Genomic DNA, 13,646 nt, shown 5'->3' with positions numbered 1-13,646 from the left:
CCTGCAGCACACAGTTTTGAATCTCTGCAGAGCCAACCGAGCCCTTCTATCCAAGGCCGATAAATTGAGCATCAATAAATGTATAATAATGACATCATTATACCAATGCTTAGAAGCAGAAGTAATACGGCAACAAGTAATACGGCAACAAGCGATACATACAAATTTGACATTACTATCATGATTGGATTGTGTGAGCATATTAGCGTGCTGTAATCGCTCCAGAACTGAATGCAGCATATGCAAAGTCAGTATTGAACACCATAATTCTAATGAGGATATGATATAAAATAAATTGGTACTCTACCGGGGCTGTAGAGATTATTTTATGGTTGCGATGACTGTGGCTGTCAGATCCCCTACAGAGCAATGTTTTTTGGCTTCAAGGACCTAGCCAACAGAAGCATGAACAACTGAATACAAAATAAAGCATTCAACTTAGGGGTACTCTTTTACAAAGGCCAATAGAACGATTAATTCAAGACGAGGCTCTTACATTTCGGATTCTAAGGGATACAGGGAGGAAACTTAAAAACATCTTTGACTCTTCCTTTGATTACCTGGTGTTGGCAATTCCATGACTCGTTAAGAACTGCTTTCTTCCAGCAAGCTGCCAAACGCGTAGATTCCTTCCAGATACCAACTGAAGTTTACTGACAAACATTTGCTAATAGTGTCCAATTCTGAACAAGTGTAATTATCCCTAAAGCGGGAGACAGAGGGAGGGCTGTCCTCCAGGGTGGACATTCTGTGGTGGTTGTTTGTTTGTTTGTTTGTTTAGTATTTATTATGCGCACCGGACCCTGGGGTATAAGGGCGCAGAAAGTAAGAATATGTACAGCTTAGAGCATAAGTTACAGGTTACAGTTACAAGTTACAGAAATTACAAGTTACAGGTGCAAGTTTACAATACAAGTTTACAATCGTATGGTGCAAATGCTGTGTAGCAAACAGGCGTAAGCATTATCATAGGTTCAATTAGCAGTTACTGTCGTTAGCCAGTTAATTACAATTTGCCTGAATTTGGAAAAAGAGCGTTCTAGCCTTGCGGTAGTGGGTAATTCGTTCCACAATTGAGCAGCTTTGACTGGGAAGCTAGCTCCGCCTATGGTGGTCAGTTTAAAGCGTGGTACTTGTAGGCGATTGGTGTAGGCATGTCTGGTTTGTCTTGTGGGGTGTGATCTAGTGAATCTGTCCTTTAGGTATTGAGGGGCTTTGTTATGTAGAGATTTGTGTGTGAGAGATGCAGTTTTGAGTCTGATTTTCTCATGGGTGGAGAGCCATTTGTGTTTCCTTCTTATTGCAGTAATGTGTTCTCTCCTGGGGATGTTCAATGCCGCTCGGAGGGCCTTATTTTGCTGTATCTGGATTTTGTTGATGATGGATTTAGTGGCTCCTATGTATAGTGCGTTACAATAATCTAGTTTAGAGATGATAAGGGCTCTGGCTAGTGTTAGACAACTGTGCTGAGAAAGGAATTGTTTCCCTGCTCTAATGAGCTTACAAGTGTAGGCTGTTGAGGAAGCTAGGGAGTTTACCTGTTTGGAGAATGATAAGGTAGAATCAAGGTAGATCCCTAATGTTTTAACTTCTTTGGCAACTTGTATGCAGTTCCCATCTATGGTAAAGGAAGAGTAATTTGTACTTAGTTTATTGATGAGGGGTGCGGTGCCTAGGATAAGAAGCTCAGTTTTATCATCGTTCAGGCATAGGCCATGGGTTGCCATCCATGCCTGAACGATGCTGTATATTTTGTTCACCATAGCTAGATCTTTTTCGTAAACCCCTGTGAGTGGGAGGAGGATCTGGGTATCGTCAGCATAGTTAGTATACGTGATACCCAGATGGTCCAAATCATCAAACAGGGGCTTAGTGAATATGTTATATAGCGTTGGTGAAACGCATGATCCCTGTGGCACACCGCAGGTAATAGGGATGGGGTCTGCAGCTGCTGTAGGTGAGAAAACCCTCATGGTGCGGTCACTAAGGAAGGATTGTATCCATGCTATAGCCTCAGTGGAGAAGTGTGCTGCTGAATCTAGGTGGTTACATAGGACTTTATGGTCCACTAAATCAAAAGCGGCCGATAGGTCTAGTAGCAGGAGGAGTGCTGGTTTTCCAGAATCTCGTACATTGTCTATTTGGGCTTTCAGGTCAATCAATGCAGTTTCTGTGCCGTGAAGAGGGCGGAAGCCAGATTGTCGGGAGCCTAATAGTTGGTTTTGTTCCAGGAAGTTCTGGATTTGGATGTATGCCACCTTGTCCAGTATCTTCAAGAGGAACGGAACCGTAGTAATAGGTCTATAATTAGTGGGTATAGTGGGGTCTAGAGTAGCCTTTTTTAAGAATGGGAGCACCCAGGACTCTTAAGTTACTGGGGATAATGCCTGTGGTAAAGGAGGCATTAATTAACTTAGTGATAAATGGTGCTAGATCTCGTGCAGCATCTTTGATGAGTTGTGCTGGACATAAGTCTCCTTTGCAGTTGGATGGTTTTAGACCGAGTATTACTTTCTCTACTTCTAGTATGGAGACTTTGGAGAAGTGGAATTGCGTAGTAGGTTTGGAGTTAGGAAGTGTCTTAATAGGCGGTAATATATTGGGTGCTAAGGTCTCGCGTTTTAGTTCTATTTTCTTTTGGAGGTTTCGGACTTTGTTAGAGAGGGCTTGCTGGATTTCAGAGCACCACTTTTTGTCTTTGAGACAGTTATCTTGAGGTGTTATTGGGTTTTCCAGTTCTCTGAGTATGGTGAACAGTTCTTTTGTACTTGATTTGGCTTGTGTGATTCTGTTATTGTAGGTCTCTTGTTTAGCTAGGATGATTTCTTTTTTATAATGAGAAGAGATGTTGACTAGTTTCAGTTTATTTTCTGGACTGGGGTTAGTTTTCCACGTATTTTCCCATTTCCTTTTTTCTAATCTTAGATTTTTTAAGAGGGGGGTGAACCAGTGAAAGTGGTGGTTGCCAGTTCTGTAGTTGGGAGCCACTACAAACCCAGGAATGTAGCGGGCCTAAGAAAGCATCCAACTGCCAAGCAACTGCTTATAATGTGCCTCATCAGTATATGCCTCACGGGCACCCATGTCCACTGCAGTAAATATCACCAACAAGAACAGTGCTCTGACAACCAACGCGCTATGCAAGCAGGAAGAAATATTGAACCTTGGCAAGAGTTTCTACTGTACTGAGGGAAGAAGGTTAAATGCTACATTTTAAAAAAATCAGTTTTTTATTCTGATTGGCTAAAAACAAGCCTTACAAAATAACAGAAATACAGCATAGTTTTAAAAACATAACACAATTATCAATAATTATGTCCATAATAGCATAAAAAATAAATCTGTCTGTATATACATACCATTCTTATAAAAATCAGCCTATCACTGACAATTAATATACCAGTACCATCAATGCAGTTTCATATTAATGCCCGTCTCCAGAATTCCCATTGACTCAGCCCAATCTACTATGCACTGGAGTTCTTCTGAAAGGACCACTCTTTCCTTTTATAAAGATCTTCAAAATATTAGTTCTATCTGCCAACAAGACTGTCTTAACTAAATAGAACACTGAATGATTGTCTGACTTCATGGTTTTTAAATATGTTCAGACTTTGCTATACCATAATAGAGAGAAGAGTCCCAATTCTGCCCAGATTCGTTGAATGGGTACACAGTTATGGACCAAGTATAATCTTCCACATTTTACCCTCCAGGAAATGCAACCATATTTCCTTTTCCTTATAATCAAAAGGTGATATCCAAACCATAGAACACCATAGGAACAATCTTTTGTCTGTACACCTTAATGGTGAACACGAGAGAGAAGTCTAACTGTCAACTAGAGAAGGCTCCAATTCCCGCTATCATAGAGCGCTTTTTGTTCCCCATCCTTTGCTTGACCAAGAACTATGTTTGGTACATGTTAAGCCAAAGCCTAAGTAGTGAAAAACCCTTATATTTGGTTATATTGTTTTTTATTGCCAAATGTACCAATTATGTATAATTTTTTTTTAAAGCACTGTTCACCATGTCCTTATTAGTTACAGACCTAAAAGATAAGATTGGTGCTGGCAGGTATCACGGGGACACTACAGGGCGGGGGGCATCCAAATAGATTGTCTAGGTAGGCATTGCAAAATCTACAAGACCAATTGCATAGTAAAGTAGCATTTATGAAGGTCGATGGCAATTTGAATGGTACTTGACTTTGCTAGTGAGTACAATGACATTCTGAGATGTTTGAAACTTCTTTTGGCATTTACTACAGACAAATTGTATTCAGTAAATGTCAAATAAAAATGTGTCACTGTGCCTGACTGGCGTCTGGATGGCAGCTGTGTGCCAAATATGAAGTGGGTTTATGGTGACATGCATCCTTTTACAGAAAGATCTGGTAAAATGTGTGTCACCCATTCCCATGGGTCAAGTGTATTTCTGTCAGGTCGAGTAGGTCAACTAAGTTACTCGACCTGCAGTTCTAGAAAGATTTTAAATAATTTGTGAGTCATACTAGGTGAATGGGAGCATTTGCTTGCTTATTCGCCAGATGCTGTGCTGGACCATAGATTGTGTTACTATTCTCAAAGAGGCTGGAGTCCTTGGAGAAGAGTGGAGTTTTCATAATTCTCCACACGATTAGTATGATATCGGTAGCTGCTATTGTGGCTAATCAAAAAGACTGAGAGTTCAGCTGTTGAGGACTTGTAGGGAAAGGGTGGTTGATGGGGGTAACTCTCTCTCTAAGGTATGCAGATCTAACGTGTATTCCCAAAACAAAGGTATCTGAAGGGGATCCTAGATTTAAAAGGGAGCCATTGAAGTTGGAGCAAAATAAGCCCGACGCAGCATCAACGTCTGAGCCTAGCAATGATCTGGCTGCTGCCTTTTCAGTAAGCTGTAAAGGTCTCAGTTTCTCAGATCTACAAAGAGGGACTACAATAGCAAAGCAGACCACAAAGGCATCGGCAGCAACTCGGAAACAGTATAGGGGGGATGATTGGGTTTTATTTGTTCAAGAGCATAAGAATGTCAAAGAAAGGGCTGGTATACTTGTAGGTCTGTGTGGATGGGTGGGGGGCGGGATCATAAGAGTTAGGACCAGACTAGCATGAAAACCAAACAGCTGGAAAGCATATGCAGGGCACGATTTATGCAAAACAGCAAACCAGCAATAAGAGCTCTGGCACGCCCCTGGGATCGCCATTGAACATTCCTTGTGCAACATCGATTCATCAAAGCCACTATTGTGCCTGCTCAAAGTCGCGAAAAGTCTTGAACTTGAATTAGTGAAACAGTATAGAAACAGAAACAGAAAACTACCTAAGCAACTACTACTGCAAGAAATAACATTTGGACTTGGAAAAATACAAAGAAAAACAAACTGAAAGCATCTCAATAATACTTGCATGTATTATTAGGGAATCAGAGGAGTATGAATCATGTAAACCTGAAAAAACAAGCTTGGAGATACTTTGAAACTGGAACATTTTGAAATGGGAGAATTAGGTGGGGTGCCTGTTCCACTGAAAAAGGCTCTCCAGCTACATCAAGGACATCCAAAGTCCCTTTTCTAATTTGTCTAGCACCTTATACCTTCGAGCAGTACGTTTTCACTTGAACAAGTTGCTGAACTCATCTCTAGAGTGAACAATAATCTTAAGAAATGGTGCTTGTTGCATGTCTTTACAAACATATGGAATGTTGAAATTGCCTATCAATCATATTCAATTATTTTAGAAAGCAAAGAATCCAAAGATCCATATGTGGAGGAATAACCATTTTGAAGAGTGAAGTGTGAGTCCTGTCAGAGATATTTACCCCTCGAGAAGTGTGGTCTGTGAATCAGTTGATCTGGGTGCTGCTCACGGGGCTATGGAGCAGAGCCTAGGAAGGACTGCTCAAGTCTAGAGGAGATCCATTGAATCTAGTTTTGAATACGCTCTTCATAGTGCATTGTTAACATACCTTTAAGAGTTTAGCTGAGGGAACAGTTGCTCTAAAAAGAGAGCCAAGCTTAAATGGAGTTGTTCTGGTGGAGAGTTCAGATGTTATGGACAGAATCCAATCAACTTCTGAATCTCGGTAGGGCTTTTTCAGATCTTTGAGTTCTTAAATTGGCCCAAGAGAGTAAGAAATAGCCAATCTGCCATTAAGGCTAATGCTGCAAGTCTTTCATTATAAAGACAAAGTAGTAATCATAGACAGCCAAGTTATGGAATCGCCTTCCATCTCATCACCGGAGAAATTGACCGTCTCACTATACTTCGTCAAAGAATTGACTATCTTCACTATCTTTAATAGGATCACCTGAAAAAAACTTCACTCTCCTTTGAGACTTAAGGAGATACGTTTTTATCGGAAGTTACTCAAAAGGAGAGCTGCTGATTTTAGAAGACCAAAGATGCACGAGAAGGAGGGATGCCATGGGTGGGATGATGCGTGTTTAAAGCGTAGATAAACAGGTGGGAGTCAGGGTTCCAGGAGAGGCGATTGTCGATTCCTGGGGATTTTGATTTTAAAAAGTGTCCAGATTTTATCATCTAAAAATAGGACAACTTTGCAAAGCCAGTTTAGAAGGAGGAAATAAAGGTTGCAGTGGTTGCCCCTTTCGTTGTCGGTGAGCACATTGGTGTATGCCAGGGAGGCGAAAACCAGCTACCCAAATTAAAGGCTGAACACAAGAAAAATATATATGGCAAACAAGAATGACTAAGTCTACAGGTAGGCTATAGTGGCATTTTCTCTCACTTCTACGTACGCACCATCATTCCTTGTATTCTCGTTGTATCATTAAATCGCCACTCCATTATAGTTGTCCAACTTCTCTTCCACCCCATCACTTATCCACAACATCACATCTATTCCTCTTTATTTTTGGAGCCCTCTGCTCTTGTGGCACAATAATAGATCCTTATGCTTAAACTGTTTCTTTCTCACAGCATAGATTCCTTGTAGCTGTAGCCTGTTCTCATTCGCCCTTTACCAGGGAGAAGTGCTTTGTTAAGGGTCTGGATGAGCCTAAAAAGTATGATATTTGACTATTTTGCAGATGCTATTAGGGACAACGGTGCTTGCTGTGAAAAACAACCCCTCTCCTCTGAAAATGGGGTCATCTGAACAAGGGAAAAGGAACAAGTGAGGTCTCCCTTGCTACCCCTCAAAAAATATGTTTTTGTTCTTTTTTAAATGTAAGCTCCTGGGTTGTGGCCAGTGCTATGTGGCTCTTTATTTCTGGAGTGGCTGGCTTTTTTGATCAGGCCTCTTAAAAAACAGGGGGATCCACATATGTCATACTTTGAGCAGTGACCTTAAATAAGAAAGAATAGCAATAACAAACAATGTATCTTTCTGGAATTCTAAACAATAATTGCTAGACTCATTACAGGTTTATTTCAGCCACACTTCAGGGAGTGAGTCACTGATTTAGTCTGTTATTAAACACCTCAACTCAGCCTTTCATCCTTCTGAGGTCGATAAATCAGTACCAACACAGGCTGTGTGTTTATTTGTTCTATATAAAGCTCTTAAGTGTAAGGGCTTTATAATACACATCATTATCATTTGGCCTTGGATGTCTGCTTGCATTCACAGTCATTTGATGATATGGGCCTATACATACTGATATTAACGATACATATGGTGATCCATTCTTGTATGAAATGTATATCACATTTCAGTGATATAGTGACCATATATTTCAGTGTACTTAGGAACAATGCTATGTGATGCCACTTCCTGTTTTGTCAAGGAGTGAAAGGTCGTGTTCCATCGCCTCCCGTGATGTCACTTCGGTGTGGGGTCAAATGACATCACTTCTTGAGATGTCACTTCCGCTACCCCAAGCATTTTGGTGAAATGACGTCTCTGATCTGAACACCCTAATGCTGTGTGTTGGTGGTTTTCCCTTAGCCATTCGGTGGCTTTGTGCATGAATATTCGTTTTAGAGCTGCTCAGGGTGGGGGGCTGCCAGATGTAGTTAGTAGTGGCAGTGTGGTAGGAGGCATACTGGTTTGAGTAGTAGCTGTTCTTCGGTAAAACTGTTGCTTCCAGAGTTGCAAGGAAGCTTTACCTAAAATGGGAAATACACTATGAGTGAGACACTCCACTATCCCCCCCCCCCCCACCCCCACTCTGCAGGAATCCTGGGTTAACATTGACAGGTGGGGGTTATCCGTTCAAGAGTGGCGATTGCTGATTCTACGGGGGTTATACACGTGGGATGGAGAGTCATCTTTACTGTGGGAGGGCTTGGAGTTCAGTTTAGGGGCTCTGTGTAAACGGTGTTTTCGCCTCCCCCACCCTAGGCGTCCTCCTGAGATGGGAGGAGTTTCATGCGGCATGGAGGCACAGCATGCGAACACAGAGGAAGAAGATCCTGCTGACGCAGTCAGACAGGGACGCCGAGGCCGAGCAGCTGCAGCAGCCGGGGAGAAGGCCGCCGGTGGGAGGGAGTCAAGGCGCTGCAGCTGCTCCCCACTGCAAGAAAGGGAGCTTTCAGCAGGCACATGGCAGTCCACACAGAGACACGTACACTGACGGTGCATGGCCCACTACCCAGCAACCCCCCAGTACCTGGTGAAGCAATAGTCGCAGTGGTTGCCCCTCTCGTTGTCGGTCAGCACGTAGGTGTAGGCCGGGCAGGCGAAGACCAGCTCCCCGACCCGGAAGCTGCGCAGCGCTCTCAGTCCCCGGCCCTTGCCCGGGCTGGTAAAACTCTCCATGCCCTCTGGGGGCTCCGGGGCCGGTGCCCCCGCCTCGCTTTTCATCCTGCTGCCGGGGCTCGGCTGGTGTGCCTGTGGAGGGCCCGCCTGCTGCTCTCTGCCTGCGTCTGCCGGGTGGTACTTTGTTGTGGCCCCGCGGTGCGTGTTGGTCTTATTTCAATGCGATGGGGGTCTTTCTGTGCGGTGTTGACCCGTGCAGGGCAATGTGCTGGGTGTGCGGGCTCTTCCGGGGTCTTGGGTCCTGCTCTCGGCTGTGCTCTGCTTGTGTGTGTAGCCCGGGCCTCCCTCCTCCTCCTCCGGGTGTGCTGGCTGGCTCCGGCCTGCTCTCGCAGCCGCGCTGTAGTAGCTGCTGGCGCGGCAGCCTGAGCCTCTCTCTGCGCGTACACACACGCAGTAGGTGGGGGCTGCTCCTCAGCCTCTTGCCGCTGCTGTCACACGTTGTATTGTCTTTCCTGGGTCTGCCGGCGGCTCTAGGAGCCGCACTTTAGGCGTTTTTTTTCCTTCTTTGCTATTAATGGAGCAGCGTCACCCTGGGGGGAAAAATGCAAGACATACAAGGTAATGCCCGCCTTGGTAGTGCAGGGCCTGGCCTGGCCTGGCCTGGCCTTCACAGCTGTGAAAAGGGACAACTGCCTGCAAGCACATGAGGACCTCCTGCACCTATCCATGGCCTTCATACCAGCCGCTGATCTAAAGGGAGCGGAACTGGAGCAAAAGAAAAGACTACCCAGAGAACCGTCCTCCTTTGCCTTAACACTTGTTTAGTTTAGAACTTGTCTAGTTAGATTACAGCTGTCTTTTTTTTATTTGCGTTCTCTTACTTGCAGTCCCTAGTTTATTAAAAGAAAAACAGCAGGAGAAGTTACAAAACACTACAGTTATGTTTTGTTTTATGATGGGCAGACGCATTAAACTTTGAAAGAATGATTGGTTTCAAAATGTCTTCTGTCAGTTTTCGAACAAAATTCTCACTAAACTAAATACATGTGTTGGAAAGCCAGGTAGGAAGACGAAGGAAAGGAAATGCATTACATTTTCATTTTAACGTCGGTGGTCGTATGATCTATTCACCAAAGTTGAAATAAAATGCCACATACTCGTTTAAACATGTACTTCTCCCACACAGTTTCTTCTTCAGCTGCATTTCGTCCCGCTTATTTGATTAGAATTATGAAGAAGTACATACATATCAATAGATTTTATAACATTTTTCACTGCGACTCAAAACGTGATAGCCCGTGTCTACCGGCGATTATATATTAAAAACAAAAGTACTTCCGACCTTGTTATATGGTGCAGAATATAAATCAATGCTAATCTGGGTTACTTGGGACCGATTAGAAGGTGTACAATGGAAGAATGTCCTGGCCTTAGCTAAAGAAGCCCCAGTTCAGATCATTCAATATAATCTGGGGCTCCTTTCACGAATGGTGATGGTTAAAAGGCTGGGCCCTGTCACCTTTGGGGGGGCTTTTTGGAACTGATACATAGGCTGAGTAGTGTGGGCTCGCTTTGCTCTTCTTACCAGATCCCTACCTAAATAATAAATCACAGACCAATTATGTTTATGGAAAAGTTGTAGGCCGTAGGCATTTTTATTTTCTTACAGAAAATACATAACAAAAATCAATACACTGCCATATGCTTTTGGGCACCTTGTGTCCAGTTCCAAAGTTGCCCAAGGCTCCTCCAGAGTCCTTGTTACCGCTGGGCCTTCGTTCCTGGGCACATGCCGCCTACAACTTGCTTTGGACCATGTACCGAAAGAGTACTCGGCGTTCCGGCTCCTGCCTGCTCCCTTCTTCTTCCGTTATTCTTGTAGGGTGGGTTGGGTGGCAAACATTTTTCCTTCCCCTTATCCAGGCACTAAGAGCCTACCTGAGAGAGGTGAGCTCTTTACCTGGTTTGTGCCACATCTCCTTTTCCTGGCTTACTTATACCCCCCCAGACCTTTTGTTCCTTCTTGGGGGCCGGGTTTTTCCCCCCGGCCCCTTGCTGTTATATTTCGCACCTTCCCCAGGTGCTGTTTCCTGCCCTTTCCTGGGCTTTTGTTTCTTGTGGCGACATTCGGACACCCCTCCCTACTGCTTTCGTGCCGTTTCCCCCCCACCCTGCGCCTAAACTCCCAGGCCCTCCATCAGCCCGCATTTCATGCGGCCTGGGGCATAGGCTGAGTAGTGTGGGCTCGCTTTGCTCTTCTTACCAGATCCCTACCTAAATAATAAATCACAGACCAATTATGTTTATGGAAAAGTTGTAGGCCGTAGTCATTTTTATTTTCTTACAGAAAATACATAACAAAAATAAATACACTGCCATATGCTTTTGGGCACCTTGTGTCCAGTTCCAAAGTTGCCCAAGGCTCCTCCCGAGTCCTGGTTACCCCTGGGCCTTGTTCCTGGGCACATGCCGCCACACCTGAGCGGGTGCTATTCGCACCCGTTCAGGTCCCCACCAAAAGCACTCTACCTTCAACCCCGTTCCTGGAGTGCCCTAAAAATGTTCTCGGAAAAAGCCCCATCCCCTTGCTTGATAGGTGCACCCCACCCTGGTGAAACATTTCCGGATTGTTCTGGTGTAGGCCATGTTTTATGAAGTGTAGCCCTGTGCTCTTGCAGTACTTTTCCACTGATTTATTTAATTTCTTTCTGGCTATCTCGATTGCGTGCCTCCTATGTAAGACCCTTCTTGGTATTATTTCCGACATGAAAATCTCGGTTTTCCACCAACTGTGGGCTATGCTATGTAGCGACTCGCAAATGTTCCTCTGTAACTTACCCCTATTTGTGCTCACCAGGTCGTTCCCCCTACCCCCCCCCCCCGAGGTGTATAACCAGGTACTCCTGGGGTGGGGGGGGGGGGTGTCCTTGAAACCTATCGGGTCCGACAGCCTGTCGTGAATGTCCTCCCAATGCATCCCCGGGAGGCCCCACTAGGATGTAATTGTTTTTTTGAAATGCAGTCCTTGCTTCACTTCCTCTAGCCACCTGCCTGCCCCACTATCCATGCCGATTTGTAGGGTCCAGCCTCTAAGGAAACGGGGGAGATAAGCGTTTATATCAGTTCTTCCCTTATGTATTTTTTTAAAACATTGCGACTTCCACCCCCCAATCCTTTTCACTCCCTTTGCTCCCAGGCCCCCCGCCCATGCAGAGGTTGCCGCCCCTATCCTGAATGAGTGTGTTTCAAATTCGGCTGGATCCCATCCTGCTTTGGCCACCGCCTGTTTTAATACCGCCTGAAACTGGTACCTGCTGAGTGCGCTGCCGTCCCTATGTAATAATAGCTGCCCGTCGACCTCTGGTCGGAGATCTAGGAATTCTTGGGTGAAGCATCTGGGACAGTGGTCCTCTCTTTGATGCAATTGAGGTCTATCGCTCTCCCCTTCCCCGTTTGGTCTGTTTATTATTTCCTTAACATTATAGACATCCCCTTGCTTCCCATACTAATATCCCTCCTTGCCAGGCCATTTCCTGCCACCGTATTACTGGCCACCAGCTTCCCTACCCTGAAAGCCCCATAATATGCCAGCGTGAATGCTGCCCTGAACAGCGCAGTTTCGTATATGCTGCTGCATGTATCTCGCAACACTTTTAACAGAAAATATTAACTTCCCAAAGTTCACTGGCCTTCTGCTATGTGGTTTCTTCCCCTCTAATTTAGCCCATCCTCTCATAGCATATTTTATTCTAGTGCTGTCGGTTGAATCCGGCATGCCCTCCACTTTTGTGGTATATGCCACCGCTGCTAGGTGTGCCGCCGCCCAGCTTTTCTTTCTCCCTTTGGCAAATGCCCCTTCCAGAAATTCACACATTTTTTCGGTTGAAATTTTCCCCACATCTTGCACACCTGTTTCCACCAACACATCTTTTACATGCTTTTCGTACTGCTTACCCGTTTTGTACGTTAGGGCGTTCCTTGTCAGTTTGTCAATGACCCGTTCCGTTCTCCGTGTTTCTCCTATTTCTTTAGAGTCAACCTTTTAGCCAACCGTTCTTTTCTTTCCAGTGCTTTCAACAGAACCCATGCCTTCTGCGGCGTGGGAGTTCTTTCCCTGTCGGCGTCCGGTCTCAGCTCCCTGAATCTCCCACTGAAAACGAGAGATTGCATCAGCCACCACGTTTGCTTCTCCAGCGATGTGCCTCACCCTTTCCAGGGTGATTGCCCGCATTAATTCCAACACTATTGGGCATGACGCACTCCCTTTATTTAACAAGTGCACCACCGCCATGTTATCCGACCATACTGCCAACTCCTTGTTTCCTAGCTCTTTCCCCCGCCCCCCCCCATGCACACAACGCGACCCAGATTGGGAAGAGTTCCAGCAGCGTTATGTTTTTTGTCCATTCCGCCACCTGCCATGTTTTTGGCCATTTGCCTGCACACCACTGTCTCCCCAGTATTGCACCAAAACCAAGGCCACCTGCTGCATCGGTGAACAACACCCTTTTCCCTTCCTCGTTTATGGGTGAGCGCCATATCACTGACCCATTGAAATACCTCAGGAATTCTGCCCACACTTCCAGATCTCTCTTGATTCCTCCCCCTATTCTGACTCTGTGGTGCCCCATTGTAGCCCCTCTTGTTTTCAGCTCAATGCTTCTCTGGAACACCTTCCCCTGTGGTATGACTCCCTGCGAAGTCCAGCTTTCCTGCCAGCGCTTGCAATTCTCTCACTGTCACTTTGTTTCTTCCCTGTAGTTCCTTTATTGTCTTCAGTAGATCCGTTACCTTGTCATCCGGGATCCGGCACACCCCCAGGCTTGAGTCAATTTCTATCCCTAGGAATTGGATAATCTGTGTTGGGCCCATTGTTTTCTCCCCCGCCAGCGGAAAACTCCACTCGCTTGTTATCTCCACAAATTTATCCAGGGTTGCCTTGCATAGCTTTGAACCTTTGGGCCCTACGAATAAAAAGTAAT

General features: G+C 45.0%; 1 protein-coding gene across 1 annotated transcript in view; it reads right to left on the bottom strand.

Moving 5' to 3' along the window:
• SMYD2 (SET and MYND domain containing 2) overlaps positions 1 to 9,390 on the bottom strand; it is a 349,576-nt gene extending 340,186 nt beyond the window's left edge. The window contains exon 1 of the mRNA XM_069608562.1: positions 8,576 to 9,390. Coding sequence (XP_069464663.1) covers positions 8,576 to 8,769 — 194 coding nt within the window. The 5' untranslated portion in view covers positions 8,770 to 9,390. The remainder of the gene's footprint in view (positions 1 to 8,575) is intronic.
• Positions 9,391 to 13,646: the final 4,256 nt, after the last annotated feature.

This window comes from Ambystoma mexicanum, chromosome 4q (assembly GCF_040938575.1).
Source record: "Ambystoma mexicanum isolate Mex_15411 chromosome 4q, UKY_AmexF1_1, whole genome shotgun sequence".
NCBI classification, from domain to species: domain Eukaryota; kingdom Metazoa; phylum Chordata; class Amphibia; order Caudata; family Ambystomatidae; genus Ambystoma; species Ambystoma mexicanum.
This window is presented reverse-complemented; position numbering and strand designations above follow the sequence as displayed.